General features: G+C 48.4%; 2 protein-coding genes and 1 long non-coding RNA gene across 5 annotated transcripts; all 3 read left to right on the top strand.

Moving 5' to 3' along the window:
• Positions 1 to 2,603: 2,603 nt before the first annotated feature.
• Positions 2,604 to 3,912, top strand: LOC136545145 (uncharacterized). Of its 2 annotated transcripts, none has more exons than XR_010780931.1 (3): positions 2,604 to 3,064; positions 3,516 to 3,674; positions 3,759 to 3,912. It is a non-coding gene; the product is annotated as an uncharacterized lncRNA (long non-coding RNA). The 2 variants fall into 2 exon arrangements; XR_010780932.1 differs by having other exon boundaries at positions 3,144 to 3,674.
• Positions 3,913 to 11,805: 7,893 nt separating this feature from the next.
• Positions 11,806 to 16,284, top strand: LOC136545143 (probable LRR receptor-like serine/threonine-protein kinase At2g16250). The gene is made up of 4 exons (XM_066537173.1): positions 11,806 to 13,707; positions 14,623 to 14,751; positions 15,343 to 15,365; positions 15,522 to 16,284. Exons 1-4 carry the CDS (start codon positions 12,131 to 12,133, stop codon positions 16,103 to 16,105), a joined length of 2,313 nt encoding a protein of 770 aa, XP_066393270.1. The 5' UTR covers positions 11,806 to 12,130; the 3' UTR covers positions 16,106 to 16,284.
• Positions 16,285 to 16,530: 246 nt separating this feature from the next.
• On the top strand, positions 16,531 to 19,379 carry LOC136545142 (large ribosomal subunit protein uL5m-like). 2 transcript variants are annotated; one of them, XM_066537171.1, is made up of 3 exons: positions 16,531 to 16,716; positions 18,148 to 18,821; positions 18,909 to 19,379. In XM_066537171.1, exons 1-3 carry the CDS (start codon positions 16,591 to 16,593, stop codon positions 18,913 to 18,915), a joined length of 807 nt encoding a protein of 268 aa, XP_066393268.1. In that variant the 5' UTR covers positions 16,531 to 16,590; the 3' UTR covers positions 18,916 to 19,379. The 2 variants fall into 2 exon arrangements, with proteins under 2 accessions (XP_066393268.1, XP_066393269.1); XM_066537172.1 differs by having other exon boundaries at positions 18,148 to 18,826.
• The last annotated feature ends 3,642 nt before the right edge of the window (positions 19,380 to 23,021 follow it).

The raw sequence follows: 23,021 nt of genomic DNA, 5'->3' as shown, positions 1-23,021 counted from the left end.
ATCATCACTGCACAATTCCATTGTCGCAGCCTTTAACGAATCATCATCGCACAATCCCCAAGCCTCAGTAGATGGCATGAATGAAACAATTAATCATCAACGTACGAGCTAGGGAATACCAGACTGTTTCTGTGCGTAGCCCCTAAACTGCATACTCAACTAATCATGAAATGGAGCAAAGCAGTCTACAATCCCCCAAAAAACTGAGAGAGAGGTAAGCAACGGTACCCTTTTTTGTGGGAACCATAGAACATGAATTACAGACCGAAGGCAACGCATAGGTATGGCCTAGGAATTTAAGGAAAAAATTACCCTGAAATCGTAGTTCAGCAAGTAATAAATTGGCTTGTTAGTAAGGCCAACTGGTAATACATCATTGGCAATGGGGTGTGTGCTCAGTAATAGAACAACCGATCAATCATATGAAGCAAAGACATTATTGACAATGGATGTATACTGAGTAACAAACGGGTAAAAATGTGCAAGTAATCTAAGGACACAGTGGCCACCAAGGCACCGAAAATAGCAAGATTCATGGACGAATGAAATAGTTATATAATCATCACTACACAATTCCATTGTCTCAGTCTTTAAAGAATCATCATCGCACAATCCCCAAGCCTCAGTAGATGGCATGAATGAAACAGTTAACCATCAATGTACAGGTAAGGATATCAGTTCTGCATAGGAGAATAACAGGAGACGATGGACACTGGGCGACCTTGGTCGCTGCAGGCAACAGGGGGGGGCACGATCCCCGTAGCGAGGAGAGGGAGTTTAGGGAAGGGGAGGGAGAAGGGGAGAGAGCGCACGCTGCTGTTTAGGGTTTGGTCCATACCTAGGTTTTGGCCGACGAAAGTAGCGCAGGCTCCCCGACTGGAGGAGGCATTGAGGAGCCCGCGGCGGGCCCGGGCGGGCCGCTCCCGATGCGGCGGGCGAGTTTGAGGTCCGGATGCGAGGCGAGGTGGAAGGAGCTGCATCCCGCGCTGGATCCGGCTGGTCGCCGCAGATCCACCGCGTCCGTTGGCTGCGGGAGGTCGACGGCGTGGTCCAGCCTCAGATCGGGTGCCGGTAGGGGCCTCGCGAGCGGCCGCTCCAGATCCACCTCCGAGGTTGTCGACGTGACCTCCCCGTGGTCATGCACGGCCACCACGGAGGTTTCTCCGCCGCGAGAGGCCTCCGGGGCGTCAGGGTTTCCGCTGGGTGGCGGCGCGGGCGCGGGGACGACCGGCGACGGAGGGCCGAAACCCTAGGCCGCGCGACCCACCGCGTCGCGTCGCGGGGAGGAAGCGGCGTGGTGGTGGTGGTGCTGGAGGAGGAGGAGGAGAAGGAGGAGGGAGGTCTCCGCCGTGCGGATGGGGGGCCACCGGCGAGGTCGTCCCGCGCCGTCGCCTGAGCCGCTCCGCGAGCCGGTAGCGAGGGAGGGAGAGCGAGAGAGAGAGAGAGCGGAGAGGACGAGGCCGTCGGGGTCGGGGAGAGACGGGGCGGTTTTCGTCGCGGGGGCGGTGACTGTAGCGAGTGGCTAGGCGTAGCCTGGACGGTCGATCGCATCATCGGACGGTGGGGGGATTTCGGGGCGACGTGGCCACCCTGAGAGGCGGCCAAAGCTCCCTGGATTGATAATAAGAGATAGGTGAATCACGGCCAGCGAGAATCACAGCAACTGTACAGCCATATATATTATTTTATTTATTCATTAATTAAATCTGTTTTTGCCGAGAAAAATATATACACATACTCCCTTCTCAAAAAAGTATGCACGCATATTTTATTCTCAAAATAGTATGAATACATACTCGTTGTTTTATATACCTCCATACGTGAATGTATGCACATATACTCCGATCGTGTGGTCTAAGTATGCACTTATACTATGGCGTATGTCTGCATACTCCATTCCAAAAAGTATATATAAATACTTTATTCTAATAAGTATGTACGGATACTCCATTTCAAAAGGTACATATAAATACTATTCTAAAAGTATTCAAAAAGTATGTATAAATACTATTCTAAAAAGTATGTACGATACTCCATTCTAAAAAGTATATACAGGTACTCCTTATGTTAGATAACACATATATTGCTGACCGATTAGTACGTAGTCGTACATACTCATACACGAGCAAGCTTATAGTAATACAGATAGGTGAATCACGGCCAGCGAGAATCACGGTAACTGTACAGCCATATATATTATTTTATTTATTCATCTACCCTACTAATATACCCAGTTTTCTTCGCTGGGTCCATCCAGAAAAGCGTCCCCCGCTGAGATGGCCATCCTAAATGCACCCTAAAAATTGTACACACACAATCAACCACATCCGAATTAACCGCCCAGATCTGTCCTCAATATTCTCTCTTATTACTCACGCACGATCCAGCGATCAGCATATTTTGTATGGTATTCCTCCTCCCCCTTCGTGCGTCGCGGAAAAAGGAATATTGACGCGAGAAAAAATGACGCACGAGAAATATGCGGCTCTTTCTACGCGGAGTCCGCCTCCGCTCGATCTCCTGCCTCCGCACCATCCTCGTCTCGCCGCAGCACGTACGTTGCCTCCGCAGCGGCGATCGTCAGGATCTCATCACCCCACCGAGGACGCGGCGTCGGCCGGATCTGAGGACGCCCCAGCCTGGACGGTGATGGCAGACGAGGCCGTGGCACCGACCTAGGCGCCGGCCAAGATGAGTTTCGTCCACTGAGTCCGTGTGGGAGGAGCTGCGGCGGGAGGAGCGCAAGCTGGAGGGCGACGTCGATGTGAAGCTCTCCTCCTACGCGCGCCTCACCCGCGACGAGCTGGACGCCCTGGTAAGCAGGATAGGCTTCGGAGCAGCCCGCCGGCTCGTGCCCCACGGCCTCCACATCGTTCTATCCTCCCGCGACGCCGCCAAGGGCCAGGACGCGGCAGGGAGGATCCTGGCGGAGGCTCCTGATGACGTGGCCGTCATCGTGGAGTCCCGGCAGCGCCGACGTGATGACGGCGCATCGGTGGAGGCCTTCGCGGCCTAGGCGGTGGAAAACAATGGATGACGCGCCGTCCTCGCCGCTTCCACCATGGTATGTGTCTAAACCCGCCCGCTCAAGAATCTCCAATCCATTCGTCAGTTTTTTCTCGAACCTAGATTTCCTCTTCCAGCAGCCACCGCACGGACCATGGTGGTGACCATGCGGCCGATGCAGCATGCTGGACGCCACCATGAAGCAACGTGATGCAGTTCAGAGCTGCCAGCAGGAGTGAATTTAAGTTGTAGGGCTGCCGCAAGCACACAAGGATCGGACTTTGCCATGGTAGTCACTGGTAAGCAAAGCGGGCTGCTTGACCAGCCAATAGCGCACACCACTTGCTCGACAAAAGTCCTCAACGCCAACAGTTGGGTGGGAAATTGTCTCTGAGTTTCAATGGTTCTTTTCTTTATTTCACTTTGTTAGTTTCGAATGCTTTGACTTTGTGTTGATCTGTTATATATTTTTTCCTTAACGATTATATTTGAACTGCTTACTTATTTAGGTTCTTGGTGAAGATGGAATCTTGGAAGAGCAGATTTTAAATGTTCTGGGGTCCAGCAAGACTTGCTTGTCCTCCTCCCCCAATAGAAACACACATACACCAGTTAGTTCCATCTGATGCTATTCTTACCAGTTCTTTTCGATCTTCAAATGAACTCAGGTAGTGTGATTATATTGATAGATTATATTGACTGTATCTTAGCTAAGTTCTCATATGAGCTATATCACTGCACATATATCATAGGGAAGAGGAAATAGTGGCAGATCACCACCGATAGAGAATTGTCGCCTCCATTGCAACGGAACAATGGAACTCTTTCGCATTTACAGACCAGGTATTTGTTTTGCCAGCTGTCATTATTTTAAATCCATAAATAGAATTGGTTACTCTGTTGCTGAACCCATCATCATATGTTTCAAATTGTGAGTTTAATAAGTACAGTTGTGTACTTGTGGTTGGTGTCCCTTATGCTCTGAAATGACTTACATGAGAAAACCAAATGGCGGTCGGCCCCCATTGATGACTTCCCAGAAAAAACAAAGCTGTCCTAATTGTTCAATTGCAACCTTGTAATTTTTCTTTCACATGAAAAAAATTGGTGCTTTACTCAGCTTCCTACCACTTTGGTTGTTTCTTGGAAAAAAATGTAGTTATTTGGTTGTTCTCGTGTGCATCGCTGCCGTTGCGTTAGCACAGGCATTATACTAGTTAATTAAATTTGTTACATGCATGCGGCATGCCTAATTGGATCCTCCTAGGGCTGGATAACGAGCCGGCTCGGCTCGTTTCGGCTTGTTAAGATAACGAGCCAGCTCGGCTCGGCTCGTTATCCTAACGAGTCAGAAAGCCAGCTCGGCTCGGCTCGTTAAAAGCTCGAGCTGGCTCGTTAAGCTCGCGAGCCAGGTATAAAAAAATACACAAAATATAATATTTGCATTTATCTAAAGTTTGAGAATAATAATAATACAAAAGAAATGCATCTAACAACCTTAAATCGAATAAAAAAATTAATATACGCTAATATATATACAAGTTGTCGGTGTTTTGGACCGGCGGGCCCTCAACCAACTAGTAAAAATGTACTGCGTGTCCCTAATCCCGGATGGTGATGCAAAGAGACACAAGGTTTATACTGGTTCGGGCAATAGGTGCCCTACGTCCAGTCTAAGAGATCGGTCTTGTATTCCTTGCATCGAAATGCTCATAGTAGGGGGTTACAAGCAGGGCGAGAGAGAGAGCTAGTCCCAGGTCTCTGCGTGGAGCGGCGTGGATTGCTTGAGATGTTGATCTCAAGCAGCGGGGAAGCGTGCGCGCTACGGAGTGTCGAGCGTGTGTTCGTCTACCTCGTGAACCCGTCTATGCCTGGGAGTGTACGAGCGTGAGAGTAAGTCTATCCTTCTATACGTGTTCGTCTATCTCGTGACTTCCGGACCCCCCTAGAAACGGTCCCGGTCCCTTCCTTTTATAGTTGAAGGGGGACAGGGGTGATACATGTGTTAGCTACGTGGAGTCGTGCGAACAGAGGCGGCATGTCCGAGCCCTGTAGCCTGTTACTGTGGCGGCATGGTCGATGGAGTGGTCCTGCCCTTGAAGTGCTGGAGCAACACGCCGGTCACATCCGATCCTGTGCGACGTGGGAGCTCTAGTGATAGCTTGATGCAGGGCCTGGTGGGCGACATGTTGGTCGCTGTGTGTTGATCGCGTGAAGAGCCGAGGCTCAGTTGGTGCCGAGGCCAAGCCGTCGTGGGGGGCTCGGCGGGCGCGAATCTCGAGGTTGCCAAGACCCTGAAGTAGATTGCCGAGGCGTGGAGGGAGCAGTTGGTCCTGTACACTGATTCCGAGGCTATAGTAACCCGGACTTGACTCCGCACGCCGCGTTGTTCCTAGAGCAGGGGTTAGGTAGCGCAGTACAGTACGGGCGTTGGTCGTGGGTACAGTACCGAGCACAGCGGCCGGTAACCCCTGTCCTATCCTGGACGGTATGGTGCTGATGTGACTTCCCGTCTCGTCGGCTGCTCTGCTGTGTCGAGCCGTCCTCCGTCTGATGTCGCGGGAGTGGTTGGTCGCATTAATTAGACACGACGCTCTGTTGGGGAGATCGGTCGAGGCAGAGGCGACGGGGTTATTGCCGAGCTGGCCTCGAGCGAGACAGAGAATCGGCATCTCGTCCGAGGCTGTACGCGCGGGGCCTTGGGCGAGACGGAGAATTGGTTCCCCGTCCGAGGCCTTTCGTGCGAGGCCTCGAGCGAGGCGGAAAATCAGTAGACCGTCCGAGGCCCTTCGTGCAAGGCCTCGAGCGAGGCGGAGATTCGGTAGGCCGTCCGAGGCCCTTCGTGCGAGGCCTCGAGCGATACGGAGATTCGGTAGGCCGTCCGAGGCCTTTCGTGCGAGACCTCGAGCAAGGCGGAGAGTCGGTGGCCTCGGACAAGGCTGGGGGTTAGCCAATAGTTGTCTCTCGGCTTTGATTCTGACGGGGTCTAAGCGAGTTTTTCGGTTTTTTGCTTAGGGGACCCCTTCTTGTGGTACCCGACACAAGTATAATAAAATACTATAGTATTCATGCATCTAACAACCTTAAATAATACTTTTTTCTGAAAGCTTGGCTCGTTTAGCTCGCGAGCTGGCTCGAGTTGGCTCGTTATAGCTAACGAGCTAAAATCTTGGCTTGACTCGGCTCGTTATCCTAACAAGCCGAGCCGAGCCGAGCCGAGTCGAGCCAGCCACAAGCCGAGCGAGCTAACGAGCTTCGAGTTTTTCGTCCAGCCTCGTCCTCCAGATATCCACTAACCTGTACGTCCGCTGGACTGGCTACCCTCAGCGTGCGTATACTTGCACAACTACTCCCACGAGTACAGAGAATGCACCCCATATATATATACACACACATATATACACACATATATATACATATATATACATACATATATATATATATATAAATATATATAAAGAGAAAATAATTGAAATGTGGGCCATACCTTAGGATGCGTCATGCGTGCCTCGTGTCCTTGGAATCGTTCATCACCTGCAGCCACAGACTATAAACTATATAACCGTATATATCAGGGAATTTAAAACGTTGAAACAATTCAACTATATTAGTGTATGTATGTATGTATCAAAGTAGTCGCGTCGTATTAACGCCTTGCGTTGTTTAGTATGGTTTGCGTCTTTTTTAAAACGAAGAAGTAATGAAAAAACATATTTATTTGGGTTTCAGCTTTTAGACAAAAAAAAGTAGCCCCAATTTTAGCTTCACAAGCCATTTTCATATGTGCATGTATGGGTAGATAAGCCTAATACTAAAAGCCCTACCAAAGAGAGCCTTAATACATATAAAAACCGCGTCAAAATTAATGTAGACAGCTACATCCAATTGGCACACATTTCATATCCTCTCTGGAATAATATATATATTTATAAAAGAACACGTCAAAAGTTAACAGCATAGACAGCTATGTGTAAAAGGGATCTCTTCACACGGTAGTTTCTTGGGGTTTCCGCAGTTGTCGTGTGATTACGCTGCCTGCAATTCCTCTTGAAAATGACCTTTATTTATCTTTGCTTCACTATTTACAAACCTGGAAAATGACAGTTTTCGTTTCCTAGCTAATAGTCGGCCGCATGTAACTTCTTCCTCTAGCCATTACCTTTTTGCCGTCTTTCTATTTTATTCGATTAAATAAAAAGTTAAACGTGAACTAACAGTACCGTAAAGTACCAAAACAGTACAGGAGCCTACAGCTAAAGGAAGACTTTGTATTTATGAGTTGGAACACCTGGATATGTTTAACTTATTACCTGATGATCGATATTTAATCTTGAGTTTGGGTGCCATCTAGGAACGTGCCAAAAGGAAAAATATAAGAACAAAATTCCATGTGTGTTGGTGTTGCAAAAGAGAGCCATTTGGACGCTATATTCTTGAAGGGAATTTTCTTGAAATAAAACAGAAATGTGGGGAATGAGGCGTAGGCGGCCATCACTTGATTCTAGGTACATTCATTTTAACATGGCATGACTTTTTTTTTTGGAACAAATTAGAAAATAATGTAGCGTGCACAAATGGCTTCGAGCACTAGTACAAAGAATATTTTTACCGGTGGCATTTTTTCATATTTTTACTGACATTTGCATCCATCAATGTGAAAGGAGCGCACGTGCGTTTTTCAGGAATCAAACTTGGAACCTTAGGACTCGTGGCCCTAAGCGGACTCAAATGGAAAAAGTTTCAACTACAAGTTTTATATCTCCTCTAGATCTATAATTATTGTCGGGTATCAATATTAGGGATACCCAAAGCAAGGAAGTTAGAGTCCACACTGACTTCCCCCGGATGGCTCGAGACGTATTAAAAGGTCTCGTCCGACCTCGAGGCCGTGGGCTCCGTCTCACCCGAACCCTTGGGTGCGGGATCCGTCTCGCTCGACCCCAAGGACATGGGTTCCGTCTCGCCCAAGGCCGCGGTGTAACGTCCCGCCTCTACAAGGCCGGGCCTGCTTACATCTAGTAGCTTTTCTAGGACATAGACTATCCTTACAGACCCACACAAGTCTTTTCTGCGCACTTTGTCCTCACTCATGCGCACCCGGGAAGGATTTTCCGGTCGGTCACCCATCCTGAAATTGCTCTAGACCAAGCACGCTTAACCTCAGAGTTCTTTACAGATGGGCTTCCGGAAAAGAAGTTGCAACTTGTTGGTATGAGTATCCTATTAATCCTGTTAAGCCCTAGGCCGGGATGTTACATCCTCACCCCCTTAAGAGATCGACGTCCTCGTCGATCAATCCCAAGCCAGGAGCGTCCCCTCTTGGCCACGTCCGTGTGTCCAGAGCCAGCGCATGTGCCATGCTGTGTGACCACGCCGGATCCACACCAGCCATGCGCAACTGCGACACACGCGCCCGTGAAATCGCGAGAGTCGGCTCTGATACCATTCTGTAATGTCCCGCCTCTACAAAGCCGGGCCCGCTTACATCTAGTAGCTTTTCTAGGACATAGACTGTCCTCATAGACCCACACAAGCCTTTTCTGCGCACTTTGTCCTCACTCATGCGCACCCGGGAAGGACTTCTCGGTCGGTCACCCATCCTGAAATTGCTCTAGACCAAGCATGCTTAACCTCAGAGTTCTTTACAGATGGGCTTCCGGGAAAGAAATTGCAACTTATTGGTATGAGTATCCTATTAATCCTGTTAAGCCCTGGGCCAGGATGTTACACGCGGGCTCCATCTCACCCGACCTCGAGGCCGCGGGCTCCGTCTTGCCCGACCTCGAGGCCATGGGCTCCGTCTCGCCCGACCCCAAGGACGTGATTTCCGTCTCGCCCGAGGTCGCGGGCTCCGTCTCGCCCGACCTCGAGGACGCGGGTTCCATCTCGTTCGACGGGGACTCATACCTCCGTCAACCACTCCAGGTTCAAACGTATGGCCCTAGGTTAAAACTCTAATGCTAGGGAAGAGGCTGGCACGCCTCGATGTAACCCATAGCCATGACGGGCCATACCTGGGGATTCACATCAAGAGTAGTGTCGGGCGTGCCAGTGCTGTTCTGCCTAATCCTTGTACGGACGCTGATAGACGCGTTAGTTCACCACGACATCCGCCGGAACGAAGTGGAACGCCATGACCGACAGATGAAGCCTGCGCATGGTGCCAGTGACGAACAGGGCCACGACATGGAGCCGTCCCTATTGACATCTATATGATCGGCGGGACCTGCATAAAGGAGAAGAAGGACCCGGTAACCCCTAGAAGCCTTCTTCTCTCCCTCGTTTCTTCTCATTTTCCTTCTCTGTAACCCGCGCTTTCCCTTGGCCTATAAAAGGAGGAGCAGGGCGCCCTATGAAAGAGGGGATCTTGACACAGGAGTACGACATGAGCACACGGCTAAACGACAAGTGAGCTCTCAGCATCCGTTCACTCTTTCCATCAGAGACTTGTGATTCTCTTCCTCTCTTGCCTATTTGTAACCCCTACTACAAACCAAGTGTCGGTAACACGAGCAGCAGCGAACTGGACGTAGGGACGTTTTGCCTGGACCAGTATAAACACTTGTGTCCTCCGAGCACACCATCTGAGCCAGACGCGCAAATACAAATTTACTCGTTGGTGGTCTGAAAACACCGACAACTATGTTTTTGATTGTTTTCTATTCGAGATCATTTATTTTTTTAAAAACATATTAGTTTTAAAATCATTAATTTTAAATCATAATTCATGGGCTATAAATGATTTCAATTGAAAAAATAGTCAACTACAAAGTTGTACATCTTTTCAAGAACTGCAATTTTTGTCAGAGTAATTCTTCATTCGAGATCATTTGAAAAATAAAAAAATAATTTCAAGTTATTTATAGTGGCGCTAGGTTAGAAAACCGCTAATGTAAAGGCATTTTTAATGACAGTTTTCTTAAGCCTACCCCAGCAGAAATCATGTATTTACATTGGATGTCCTCTTAAGGATGTCATCTGTATAAATCGGATCTACGTTAGCGGTAAGAGAACCAAACAGGTTAAATACATGATTTCCACTAGCGGTATACTTAAGAAAGCTACCAGGAGACATGAATTATAGCGGTAAGAGAACCAAACAGGTTAAATACACGATTTCCACTAGCGGTATACTTAAGAAAGGTACCAGTAGACATGAATTATACTGGCGGTTCATAGCCGTGTGCCCGTAGTTTTTATTTACAATAGAAACTTCCAGTAAAAAACAATCGCAAGCGCCAGCAAAAATCGATTTTGTAATAGTAAAGCCGTGTCGATGTTTGACCACCGATAGCCTGCCATGGGGGTAAGAGAACCAAACAGGTTAAATACATGATTTCCACTAGCGGTATACTTAAGAAAGCTACCAGTAGACATGAATTATAGCGGTAAGAGAACCAAACAGGTTAAATACATGATTTCCACTAGCAGTATACTTAAGAAAGCTACCAGTAGACATGAATTATACTGGCAGTTCATAGCCGTGTGCCCGTAGTTTTTATTTACAATAGAAACTTCCAGTAAAAAACAATCGCAAGCGACAGCAAAAATCGATTTTGTAATAGTAAAGCCGTGTCGATGTTTGACCACCGATAGCCTGCCACGGGGGTACCCAGGGCAGTATGTTCGGGCTTCAGCGTATGCGGAACTTGATGGTTAACGCAAGAGACAGTCGATTTATCCTGGTTCAGGCCCTCGATCGCATATCGAGTAACAACCCTACGTCCAGTCGGTGTTAGCATTTGCGTTGGATTGATTATGAAGTATTGTGTCGTACAATTGCTCTGTTGAACTCTCGATCCAAGGTGCCCTGCCCTCCTTTATATAGTCAGAAGGCCAGAATCCTAGTCGGTTTACAATGAGGGTTTCTAGTAGGATTACAGAGTAATATTACTACTAAGATTACAGGAGGAGAATCCTAATTGGACTAGGTCTTCTTCCTTCCTTGCGGGGTATCCTGTGGGTCCCGTACCGACAAGCCGGGCCGTATGTAGTACGTACTCTTGTCACATCCTTGATGTATACACACCTTACTACCATAGACCATTCCACCATTTGTTCCTCTCGCTGTCTAGCTTCAATAAAAACATTCCTATGACGTGCTGTATTATACTACCATAGGCTCACAGCTGCCGTTTGTCATTCTCATTCACACTACGCTTCGGTTTGAAAGGAGGAAGACACCTCTACCCATACGCGCTAAGCTAAAACCAAACAGTCCAAATTTCCTGCGGATTTATCGCTGTGGAAGATGGAAACCATTAGCCTATTCGGTTGGCTGCCTCGTATCGTTGCTGGTTCGTGAAGAAGTACTGCTGGCTGGTTTGTGTGAGAGAAAAATACTGTTCCGACTGAAAATTTACAATCGTTTACGACAAGCCCACAGCCAAACGAACATGCTCCATATACACCAGCTAATACGAACAGATCAAGAGTCATACAAGGAGCAAAGGTACAAAACCAGTAGTAAAACCACACAAGCTGAACATTCCTCGGTGGTGACCCTACGAACCGGTAAAACCCGGGGGTCCCACGTCGTTGGAACAAACCGCCGGCACATGGGCCCCACATGGCAGCGGTGCCCCCCGGCCCAGCAGCGTCCCGTCCGTTGTCGTGTCCGGTCCCACCCCGACCCGAGCCGCCGCCTACGCGGGCCCCGCACTCCCCTCTAGACTTCCTGCGAAGCCGCGTCGTCGAGTCGAGTCGACTCGGCGGCCGTCTGCCCACCACCACCAGTCACCGGTGCACGGCGCTGCGGGCACGGGCGCATTGACGCGCGGCCGCGCCGATGCCCGTGAGGCAAGGCGGGCCCACGTGAAAGCGGCCGCGACGGCTGGGGCGCGGGCCCCACCCACCCCCGCCTCTCCCATTGTTTACTCGCTCACGCACACGGACCAATGCGCTACCACCTCCTGCGTTGCTTTGCTTGCTTTGCCGCCCTAGCCCTTCCCCGTCGTGCTCTCGTGGGTTGGTCAACCCCCCGCGAGCCCACGCATTTCCGCGAGCACCTCGCGCGCGTCGCCGCCCCGCCCGCCTACATCCACATGGCAGCGCCCGCGGCCTGCTAACAGCACCAGCACCAGCAACAGACGCGGTCCCAGCTGCCGCGCGCCGGCCGCTCGCCATGGCGCTGCTGCTGCTGCTCCTGGCGGCAGCGGTGTCTGCGGCCGTGGCGCAGGCGCAGACGCAGCCGCTGGCGTCGCGGACGGACCTGGCGGCGCTGTACAGCCTGCGGGCCTCGCTGGGGCTGCGCGCGCGGGACTGGCCGCTGAAGGCCGACCCGTGCGCGCGGTGGGCGGGCGTGGGCTGCGCCGCGGGCCGCGTCGTGGGCGTCACGGTCGCGGGTCTCCGCCGCACGCGCCTGGCCACCGCGCTGCCCCCGCGCGTCGCGCTCGAGGGGCTGCGCAACCTCACCGCGCTCGCCCGCTTCAACGCCTCCGGGTTCGCGCTCCCGGGGGAGATCCCGCCGTGGTTCGGCGCCGGCCTGCCCGCGCCGCTCGCCGTGCTCGACCTCACCTCCGCCGCCGTCAATGGCACGCTGCCGCCCGATCTCGGCGCCTCCGGGAACCTCACGGCGCTGCTCCTGTCCAGGAACAGCCTCACGGGCAACATCCCGGCCGCGCTGCTCTCCGTCGCGGGTCTCCGCGTGCTCGACCTCTCCCGCAACAATCTCACCGGAGCGCTGCCCAACGTCTCCGTCTCCGTTTCCCTCGGCGCCGGCGACGCAGCCAACGCTTCCTTGTCCGTGTTTAACGTCTCCGGGAATTCTCTGTATGGCGTCGCCGCCGATGCCATTGGGGCGCTCAGGAGAAGGTTTCAGGTCGTCGACGTGTCCAGCAACTACTTGGATGGAGCTTGGAACGGGTCTGACACAAGAGTGCTTGCCACGACGAATTGCTTCTACGGTGTACCGGGTCAGCGCAGCCGCGCGGATTGTGAGGGGTTTTACAGGAAGCAAGGCGTCCACCTCGTTGATGCTCCAGCGCCCTCGCCTGTGCCTTTGCCAGAGACGAATAAGAAGCAAAGGATCTCCCAAAATGTACTCATTGGAGTCCTTGTAGCTGCCGGAACACTGATGGCTCTGTTTTTTATTGCACTGCTGCTCTGTTTGGTGAAGAGGAGAAGCAGAGGAACAACAGGAGGGAGGGGAGTGGAACTAAATGAGGAAGGGACGCGCTCTTCACGGAGGAGGGATAGCAGTGTCAATCCGGTGATGTCATTGCCACCGGCAGTGTCTCCAGGTGCTGATGATGGACCCAAGAATGCACCTGCCATTTCCGGTGAGTTCACCTATGAGCAGCTGGTCCTTGCCACTGGTGGTTTTGGCGACGACAAACTCATCAAACACGGGCATTTGGGGGACATCTACCATGGTGTGTTGGAGAATGGCTCCCATGTCATTGTTAAGAAGGTTGGTGCAAAGGGTGTCAACAGACATGCGAGTGAATTGGATTTCTATACGAAGTACTCGCACGAAAGGATTGTTCCGTTACTCGCGCATTTGAGCAATGATGATGAGCAGTTCCTGGCTTACAAGTACATGCCAAAGGGGGACTTGACCAATGCATTGCACAAGAAACCTGTGGACACTGCAGATGGCTTGCCCTCCCTGGATTGGATAACTAGACTGAAGATTGCAACTGGCGTGGCTGAGGCTATGTGCTTCCTTCATGATGAATGTAGCCCGCCATTGGTTCACAGGTATGCACTTCTCTGTGAATGTGATCCAGGCTTCTACTTGTTCCATTTACTACTGTGACGATATGCTGTTGTTGCTTGGTGTCCTAGTTTTATTTAGTCAAAATGTTAGTCTCCTCACTTATGTTAGTCCTTCATGTCCTAGTTTTATTTAGTCTCCTCACTTAGATCATAGTTCAGAAAACCATGGAAGGACCACATGCCTTCCTTTTCAGCAACTTGTTGGCAAATTATGGCGATAGTTATGTTAAAGACCACAAACGAGGTAATAATTATGTGAGAAGTATCTAATATGATGAGATCATTAATGATCTTTAGTACGATCTCCACGCAGAGTCTTTGTTTTTGGATCATTTGCATGGACGAATAAAATCTCAGGCCTATAGATTGAATATGATCTCTCTCTGTATATTGGTTACAGGCAACACAAATGTAAAATATGCATTTTGGTATGATTAGCCATTTCGGTGTTATTGGTTTTGTTGGGAAAAGTATTTCAGTACTAGTTTGTATGTCTTGAAATCATCATTCTTCTGGATCAGCATGAAGTTTCCTTTTTATTAAAGTCCACAGCAAGTATACCATGGCATTCAGTCTCTATCACAGAACTGCATTTTCATTTGACAGTTTAACTTTGTGTTATGCGGATGTCATCAATCATTCAACGAATCTTTATTTAATGTACTTTGACATAAGTGGAGGTAGTCACTTTTTGTTCCTCCGAACTGTTCGGTTTGATTAATTGTTTCTACCTTTATCACTTTGATTTGACTTGGCTATCCTGTCAGTAGGTGAGTTGAAATTTTCTTAGTTTACAATTACCTCCAATTTGACACATGGTGCTCATTGCCTGGATTTTCCTTTATGTCAATGTGGACATTTGATTTATTATGTTCTCATGTCTTTATTGTTTTGTAGAGATATACAATCAAGTAGTGTCCTTCTCGATGACAAATATGAAGTGCGACTTGGGAGTATGAGTGACATATGCATCCAGCAAAGTGGGGGAAGCCAGAATGTCTTCACTCGGATATTGAGATCGTCAAAGTAATATTGCTACTTGTTCCATCTGTCTTTTTTCCACATACTGCATCAAGAACAACTATACTTAGTAAATGTGTGATTTTGATGCTTTATATGTTAGGGCCTAGGTGGTGTTAAATCAGGCACTAAATAATTATACTCCTAAAAATGCAAGGCAAGACAAGTGACACCTTTGTCAATGAATCATGGAAAATTCTACATATAATCTAGAAATAGTTTTCTTAACCTATCAGTATAGCATGCTTTTGTAGATTCAGCTATATGTACTACGAATTTATGATTGTGATCTGTTTGCCCTATACTTGCTGTTTTTGTTTTAAGTTCAGTAGTTAAATTTTACGTCAGCATATTTATACTTCAGATTGAATTCTGGAGGCATCTGAGCATGCATTTCTATCCCCAGTTAAGGACACACCTATATAGATTTAGTGATATTGCGGTGAATTTTAGTTTCTTTAGCTGTAGTTGACTGCCTTCTGATTTTATTGTGTTTATAGTTGAGCAAACTCCAACTTTTTGTATGTCTGAAACCATTTTTTTGTTTTCCTCTGAAGTTAGTGACTGACGTTGGTATCTGACGCTTTCTTGTGGCAGGTCTCTCGACAAGCACACATCAGGTGCGTAAATCTTCCACATATGCTGCTGCAGTACCTTTAAGAATCCATGTTCAACTGAATCAACATTTCTGTTATAATAATAATAATTGGGGAAATTTTTGTCCACGGATAGAAGTTCTAATTTTTTTCTCCTTTATGACCTTTGCTAAATGACAGGTCCACCGGCCACTTGTTCCTACGACGTGCTCTGCTTCGGTAAGGTGCTGCTGGAGCTGGTGACCGGCAACATCGGCATCAGCGGTTCAAACGACGCTGCCTCGGAGGAATGGCTGTCGAACACGCTGAACCACATCAACAGCGGCGACAGGGCGAGCATTGCGGGCATCATAGACCCGCTGCTCCTAGTGGACGAGGACCACCTGGAGGAGGTGTGGGCGGTGGCCATCATCGCCAAGACGTGCCTGAGCGCCAAGCCCTCGCGCCGCCCGACGGCGCGCTACGTGCTGCGTGCCCTGGAGAGCCCGCTGCGCGTGGTCCGCCAGGGCTCATCCCGGTCCAGCTCCGCGCGGCAGCAGCTGCGGAGCTCGTGGCAGTCCGTGTTCCAGGGGAACCACCGGGTGCAGAGCCTGGACGCCGCGGCGGCCTCGGCGTCGGCGTCGGCGATGGCGCTGGACTGGCGGCACTCGATGCGGTCGCACGTTAGCGGAGGCGAGGCGTCCTTCTCGTTCAACAGAGCCGTGCCGACGGACGCCGCGCCGGAGCCGGCGGCGGCGCTCGACGAGGACGCCGTTGTTGTTTAGTGTAGGAGGACGTTCCCAGCTTCTTTAGCTTCTTTTACGAGAAGGCGGCATTCTTGATTCTTTCCCCACGCGTGATATCACGCCGTCGCATGTGTGTATAATTTGTTCCTGTCTGATGCGTTCATCCGTGTTCCAATATGACAAAGAGAAAGTTGTGCATAAAGAGCACGTTTTGAATATTTTGAGTGATTTTTGTACTTCACTTTCAGTATGTCTTCCTTGATTTTTAGAACGGAAAAACAAATACAGTTGGGCCGCAGAACGCGCACAGATGGCAGCCCGTATCGGGAGGAAAAAATTAAATGAAGCTGGGCCATCATAACATATAACACTAATGCAGCTGGGCCTTGTAACACAGATGGCGGCCCAGTATAGCCCAAAGTTGGCTCACAACACAGAGGCCGCCCGGACGCAAGGGCCGCCTCCCTGCTTCCGCCCTGACACGAGGTCCACGGGGAGAAGCGCAGAGCAGCGGCGGCGGCGGCATGGCGGCGCGAAACCTCCTGCGGCGTGCGGCGTACGCGGCGGCGTGCGGCCACCGCTTCCCCGTCCCCGTTCCTTCAGGCGCCCTTGCTGGTTCTGGAAGCCGGAGCATCGGCGCCGCCGCTCAGGTCTGTCCATTCCCCTCCAAACCCCTGCCGCTCTGCTTCCTGTGCTAACGCGAATCAAGCAAGCCCTGCCAGCCTCCCCCGCCGCCGTTCTCCACCGTCGCTCTCATCTCCTCCGGGTCCTCATCCTCTCCCATCTCCTCCCCGCACCGCCCCAGAATCAAGAATGCTTCCAGGGCCTCCGCGGCATCGGTACTCCCGATCCGCCTCACTCCGTTGGATCGATCCATTTTCCCATTTCGCCCTTTTTCTTCGTTGATTGATGATTGATCCTGGAATCGGTGTTAGCCGTTGTTCACTCAGATTCTGGGACCCGAAACCTACCAAATTTTGGAGTAATTTGGTTTGTACTCTGTAGTGATGCAATGGGATGATTTAAAAGTAATTTGGTTTGTAGTGATGCAGTGGGATAGTTTAGTTCCGAGAATGCGGCGATTGAGTTTGTTTGCTCATGGGATGTGCGCACCTAGGCTAGGCTGATGCAACAAAGGGAATTCGTTATTTTTTTTCAACAAATCAGAAGCTCAGATGATGAAATGAACATTAACAAATCAGAAGTCCTCATTGGTTTGTCGGCATGATTTTAGTGTACTCTGCTAATTGAATGTGTGTGAAGGGGAAATTAAATGTAGTTATCCTGAGTAATTTGATTCTATCTGGATCTGAGCTTGAACACCAGGCTGCATTGCATTCTCGCTGTTGCAACTAGCAGAGAGGCATGGGTCATCTGCTCTTAGTTGAGCACTTCCTGAAGGTTGAAGGGTGAAGTTGGGATTTTATAATTCGCTGCTAGTTAGGGTTGAAAAATTAAAGTGCACGGTTTTATTTAGCCATCTCATTATCTACCGTAACATTTGTTGTGTATGTATACTTGCCGCATTGGTGTATCCTTATTTATGAAAAATGCAGTATCACCATATGTATGGGTGAGACATAGGGCGGGGTGCTAGAGAATTAATGCTTGATCCTTTCGTGCATCTTTTTTATTACAAGTTTACCGTACACAGGATTACAAATTCCTTAGAGCTTCATATGAATCAAATCAGACAGCCTATATCTCTCAGTTAGCCCAAAGAACACCAAATGACCTCACAAATACACCAATTTAGAATAGAGTCTTCTTGCATTGCAAATATCACTAATTGAACAATGGTACAACAATGTCTTTTACTGCACGCTGTTATTAACTGTATGAACCCCCTAAGGAGGAGTGCCGAATGATCTAGCTGACCTTTTGCAATCATATCAGATTGGAAAAACACATTAAGATTGAGATGTATTCTCTGTCCAAACGGCTCAGATTGTATAAATCTGCATTTTCCTATTTCCTTTTGGTTCTAGCGCCCTACATATAATTCAATTTTTTCCTCGATTTTTTCTGCACATATAAGGTGGAAATGCTTTCTCTGAACTAATTACAGAGTTTACACGCAGGGCCTTCGTCATTACGCGGCCCCATCCACTGTGGAGGAAGCAGTGGGAAACTTGGAATTGCATGCACCCAAGGCAAACCGTCGGTCAAATATCCCAAAGAAAAATGGAACAGCCATGATGCTTCCACTCCATTTCCATTACGAAGATGTACTACGTCAGGATCTGTTGCTCAAACAGAATCATGCCAATATCATGCAAGTTCCAGGGTTGTTTGAGATCAAACTAGCACCAAAAGTAGGCTCCGATCTCAAGATCCCAATTGGAAAAATGGCTATGGAGGTTTTGAGCGGTCAGAGGTTCAAAGAGGCAAAGAGTGACCCTTTTGCTAAAGCAAGAAAGTCTTCTCGAACCAATCCATTTATCGGGGCTGACAAGGACAGTAGCACCGCCTTTGCTCAACCGACTGTTCTCCGAGGACATGAAATGTACAACTTTTTGGTTAGGATGCTGACAGTGATGTCCATGTTAGACTCTCGGGCCGAAATTCGGGAAAACACTATAAAGTTCTTCATGGAAACGGAGTTCTGCGAGTTCTCTCCAGAATTGGAAGACCATTTTGAGATCTTTGAGCACATCCGAGGTTTCAATGTGACTATCGTTACTTCAGCCGATACAAAGGATGAGACCTCGCTACTGTGGAGTGGTTTCATGCTTAATGATGAGGGAGAGACTAAGTAAGGTAATACTGCTGATCTTTGTTTCTGCTTAATCTCCTACTTGCTGCCCTGCTTGAACTGAACCTTCGGATGACTATTTGGCAGGGGCTGAAGGCTGTTGATGCTGTCAAAATGATATTGGAGTTTTGGTGGTTCATGCTCTAAGGAGTGCAATGCAGCATCCTTCTGTTTTGTAGACTGATTACGTGGCTGTTTTTCATAGTGATGTGTGGAGCTCATGTTTGATAACTACATCTAGTACTATATATGAACACAATAATCTAGGCTCTAATAAGCATCGTTTTGCTTATTTCTGTGGTTCCTGCTGTAGTAACATTGAATGCCCGTTTCTGTTGACAAAACCATTGCAAAATAGGGCAGCGAAACAGAGCTCCTCATCTTTACTTTACTAGTCCTGTGAACTTGATCTATTGATCTGGGGTCTTAAGTTCCATTTTGTTAGTCGATCTCTGGCTCCTATAGTAACTTTGAGAGCTTGCATCGGTTTACCTTCTCTAAGCCATTGTAAGAGGGCATATAAGCCTGTGATGTGTGATCCTGATCATTTTTCTCTCACTTGATGTCACATTGAATCTCTTTTGTTATTTTTATATTATTATATTATTATCCTATATATATGAAGTGTATGGTCCGGTGTTCCAACATTTAGAAATTATTGAACAAATATTTATAAATTTTTTTTACTGTTTTGAGGTGATTTGAAAACCCATTGTTTCATAGGTGTATTGTCTGTTACACAGATTAGAGATTACGGCCCAAAACAATCGGGACAAGTTGACAACCCATCGTCCTTACGATTACGGCCCAAAACAATCAGGACTCGTCTTCCTTGACAAGTTGACACTGCTATTGGATTTAACAAAGGTTTGATTATTCGTTTACATATAATAATACAAACTGAACACTTTACTTTGGTCTATTAGATTAATCATGCAATATTTTGATAATAAACCTATTTATGACAAATATCAATGCTATTTTTTATAAATCTAATTAAATTTAAATAATTTTTGACTTAGTCGAAACCTAGGTTACATTATTCCTCATGGAACAGAAATAGCATGAAGAAGACTCAAAATTGAACGTTCAAATCTTAGGAGTTAGTGCTCTATGTTGAGCAATGTAACTTTGTCGAAACATCATTATGTTTTATAAAAAATAAAAAATAAAAAATCAATCATATATGCAAGTATTATAATGGGGGCAACATATGGGATGAGGTTTTAGTTACCTTTGCAAGAGGGAGGAAGAATGAGGTCTTCTGCATTAGAGTTGCCGTGCATTGTTGGAAAAAAAAACTTTGGATATCTTCGCGCTTCACATGATTGGAGGTTTAGCAAGTTTATGTCTATTCCATTTTAGCATTTATTATGTTTTTTAGTAATATATATAAATATATAAGTTTGATCAAATTCTGAATGGTTTGTCTTGGTATGATGTTGGAATCCTATTTTTCTATAAAAAAACGGAGTTACAAAAAAAATTGCTTTCGCACAAGCTTCCTAAAAATGTCGTGCATTTATAAGCTTTATAAGAATTTGATCACCACATCGTATATCTTTATTTTTGTTCAAAAAACCCCCACATTCCCAAGGTCAAGATGCAGGCCAAGATGGAGGCCAAAGCTAGGAAGAAGAAAAATAAGGCATCTGCGCTGTCCGTCAGAGGAAGACGGCTCGGCGTCGCCTCTCCTTGGTCTCCAAAATCTTGACGAGTTCGGCTGGCTGGCCAGCGCTCTCACAGCGCACTGTTCACGTAAACAGTGTTTTCAGACAAACGTTATTCTTCCCCCACAACAATCAGCCGGAACAGTATTTTTATCTGCCGAACAGGCCTTCCTTCACAGCAGAGGGGCAGCTCCTCGCCAGGTGCTCGACATTGTCGGTCGCCATAACCGCCCTCGCGTTCGTCCCGGACGCGATGAACTCGAGGCACTTGTTCTTGAGCTTCCAGCACTTGTGGTGCTCCGTCATCGCCAGTGCCAGCATCGGCAGCATCGTGTCCACGCCAACCTTATGCTTGCACAGCTCCCTCTCTGTGAGCGACTTGAGGCCCCGGATGCCGTACCGGTCCACGGCCATGAGCAGGTCCTGGGCCAGCACAGCCTTCGCCGCCGCCTCTTCCTCCCGCCGTGCGCCGCTGCCACCGCCTCTGGCGGCAGCGAGTCGCAGCAGGGCCTGGAACATGTCCCTAATTTTTTACAATTTAACCTTTTTTTAAATAAAATTACGTTTGGTCTCTTAGGAGACTTAAACTCGTCTTTAGACCCTGAGATCGACACCAGGACTTATTGCGTCGATGTAACACGTCTCGATGCCACAGATATTGACGCCGAGGTCGAAGACTAGATGATAACATGACGTTGATGTGGCTCCGACATGGCATAGCTCGGCGTCGTGAAGGAGGTACCTTGGTGTCAAAATACATGGCGCCGAGCTCGGCGCCACGGATCTTGAGGTCGAGCTCAACGCCGCCATAGGTCTCGTCACCGACGTGCACGCACCCGCGCGGATGGGTGCGGGAGACACGGGCGCCAGGCGGAAAGCAGACTGCGGCGTGCGGCTGCTGCATGCGTCCCCCTCCCTCGGGATGCGTGTCCTCGCACTGTGAGTCTGTGACTGGCTGGCTTTCAGCTGTTGGGCTTGCACGCGGAGAAGAGAACGCGGTCATGCTGCCTACAGATGCAGCCTGCTGCGGCATGCGGAAGCCCGCCCGCGTGGTTCCCGAGGCAGGTGGCTGGACGTACTGCCATTAATTCCATGGAAGACTTGGCCGGCGCGAGAGAGATGGAGATGCAGATGCCGTCCGTATGCGATGTCTGCCTCGTTCTTCCATGCATGTCCTGAGCAAGCTAAGAGCACGTCCATCGATCAGTTGCATGCTACCATTTCTGCTGCTTGTGTTTCCGAGGACGAGATTGGATTAGGGCCTGTTTAGAATCCAAAATTTTTTGCGCAGTAACCGTCACATCGAATCTTACAGCACATGCATGGAGTATTAAATATAGACGAAAAAAAAACTAATTACACAGTTGGTCGAGAAATCGCGAGACGAAACTTTTGAACCTAATTAGTCCATAATTAGACACTAATTACCAAATACAAACGAAATGCTACAGTGAGCCAAAATCCAATTTTTTTTTGATCTAAACGGGGCTTAGCCTCCTCCATTCCATCGATAACGCACTAATCAAATAGTAGTGCTAGGAGTAGGAGTACATTGGAGAGCAAGAGATGGACTGTCTCGCCTCGTCATGTAGCAAAGCAGTCACTGCACCTGCAACAAAGCACTGCACCAGCAGCAAAGCTGCATGCACTTGCCCTCCACCGTTGGTGATGTTTGGTTGCCCCTCCTAAATTTTAGTCGTCGTTCTATCGAATATTCGGATACATGCATGGAGTATTAAATATAGACTAATTATGAAACAAATTGCATAGTTTGCGACTAATTTACGAGACGAATCTTTTAAGCCTAATTAGTCCATGATGTGACAATGTGGTGCTACAATAAACATGTGCTAATGATGGATTAATTAGGCTTAAAAAATTCGTCTCGTGAAGTACTGACGGATTATGTAATTTATTTTTTTATTAGTATCCGAACACCCCATGCAACATCTTTCCGACACACCTTCTAATTTATAGTCACCGGATCCAAACACCACTTACCATCGCGCGTCATGGTCATTAATCAACAGCCTGTTCGGTTGGCTGGTTCGTTTCGTTGCTGGTTCGTGAAGAAGTACTGCTGCTTACCATCGCGCGTCATGGTCATTAATCAACAGCCTGTTCGGTTGGCTGGTTCGTTTCGTTGCTGGTTCGTGAAGAAGTACTGCTACCTGGTTTGTGTGAGAGAAAAATACTGTTCCGACTAGAAATTTACGATCGTTTAGACAAGCCACGTCCAAACGAACAGTCTGAAGCTGCAGCAAAGCTGCATGGTCGCAGGCGCGCAGCAGCACCTGCACCGCGGTATATGCGGGTGCATGCGGTGAATATGGTACAATAAGACGTATTGTGCTGCTGTCGTGCTGTGTGCGAATGTGCGACGCTATGAGAGCCGAGAGCATGCCATGCGTTCTAGACGAGAAGCCAAATAGTCAAGGAGATTTTTTTTAGGGGAAAATAGTCAAGGAGATGAAGAGGCACATCGCGGACGGAACAGAATTACAGAATACGGCTGCTCGTCTTCTCAGCT

This window comes from Miscanthus floridulus, chromosome 3 (assembly GCF_019320115.1).
Source record: "Miscanthus floridulus cultivar M001 chromosome 3, ASM1932011v1, whole genome shotgun sequence".
In the NCBI taxonomy this organism is placed as follows: Eukaryota; Viridiplantae; Streptophyta; class Magnoliopsida; order Poales; family Poaceae; genus Miscanthus; species Miscanthus floridulus.
Note: the sequence above shows the minus strand (reverse complement) of the source record. Positions and strands in the feature narration are given on the sequence as shown.

Bases quoted from the DNA above. Each gene is read 5' to 3' on its own strand.
- LOC136545143 (XM_066537173.1), top strand. From the start codon at position 12,131: ATGGCGCTGCTGCTGCTGCTCCTGGCGGCAGCGGTGTCTGCGGCCGTG. The intron at 13,708-14,622 runs GTATGCACTTCT...ATTGTTTTGTAG, and splicing joins AGCCCGCCATTGGTTCACAG to AGATATACAATCAAGTAGTG. The intron at 15,366-15,521 runs GTGCGTAAATCT...GCTAAATGACAG, and splicing joins TCTCGACAAGCACACATCAG to GTCCACCGGCCACTTGTTCC.
- LOC136545142 (XM_066537171.1), top strand. From the start codon at position 16,591: ATGGCGGCGCGAAACCTCCTGCGGCGTGCGGCGTACGCGGCGGCGTGC. The intron at 16,717-18,147 runs GTCTGTCCATTC...GTTTACACGCAG, and splicing joins GCATCGGCGCCGCCGCTCAG to GGCCTTCGTCATTACGCGGC.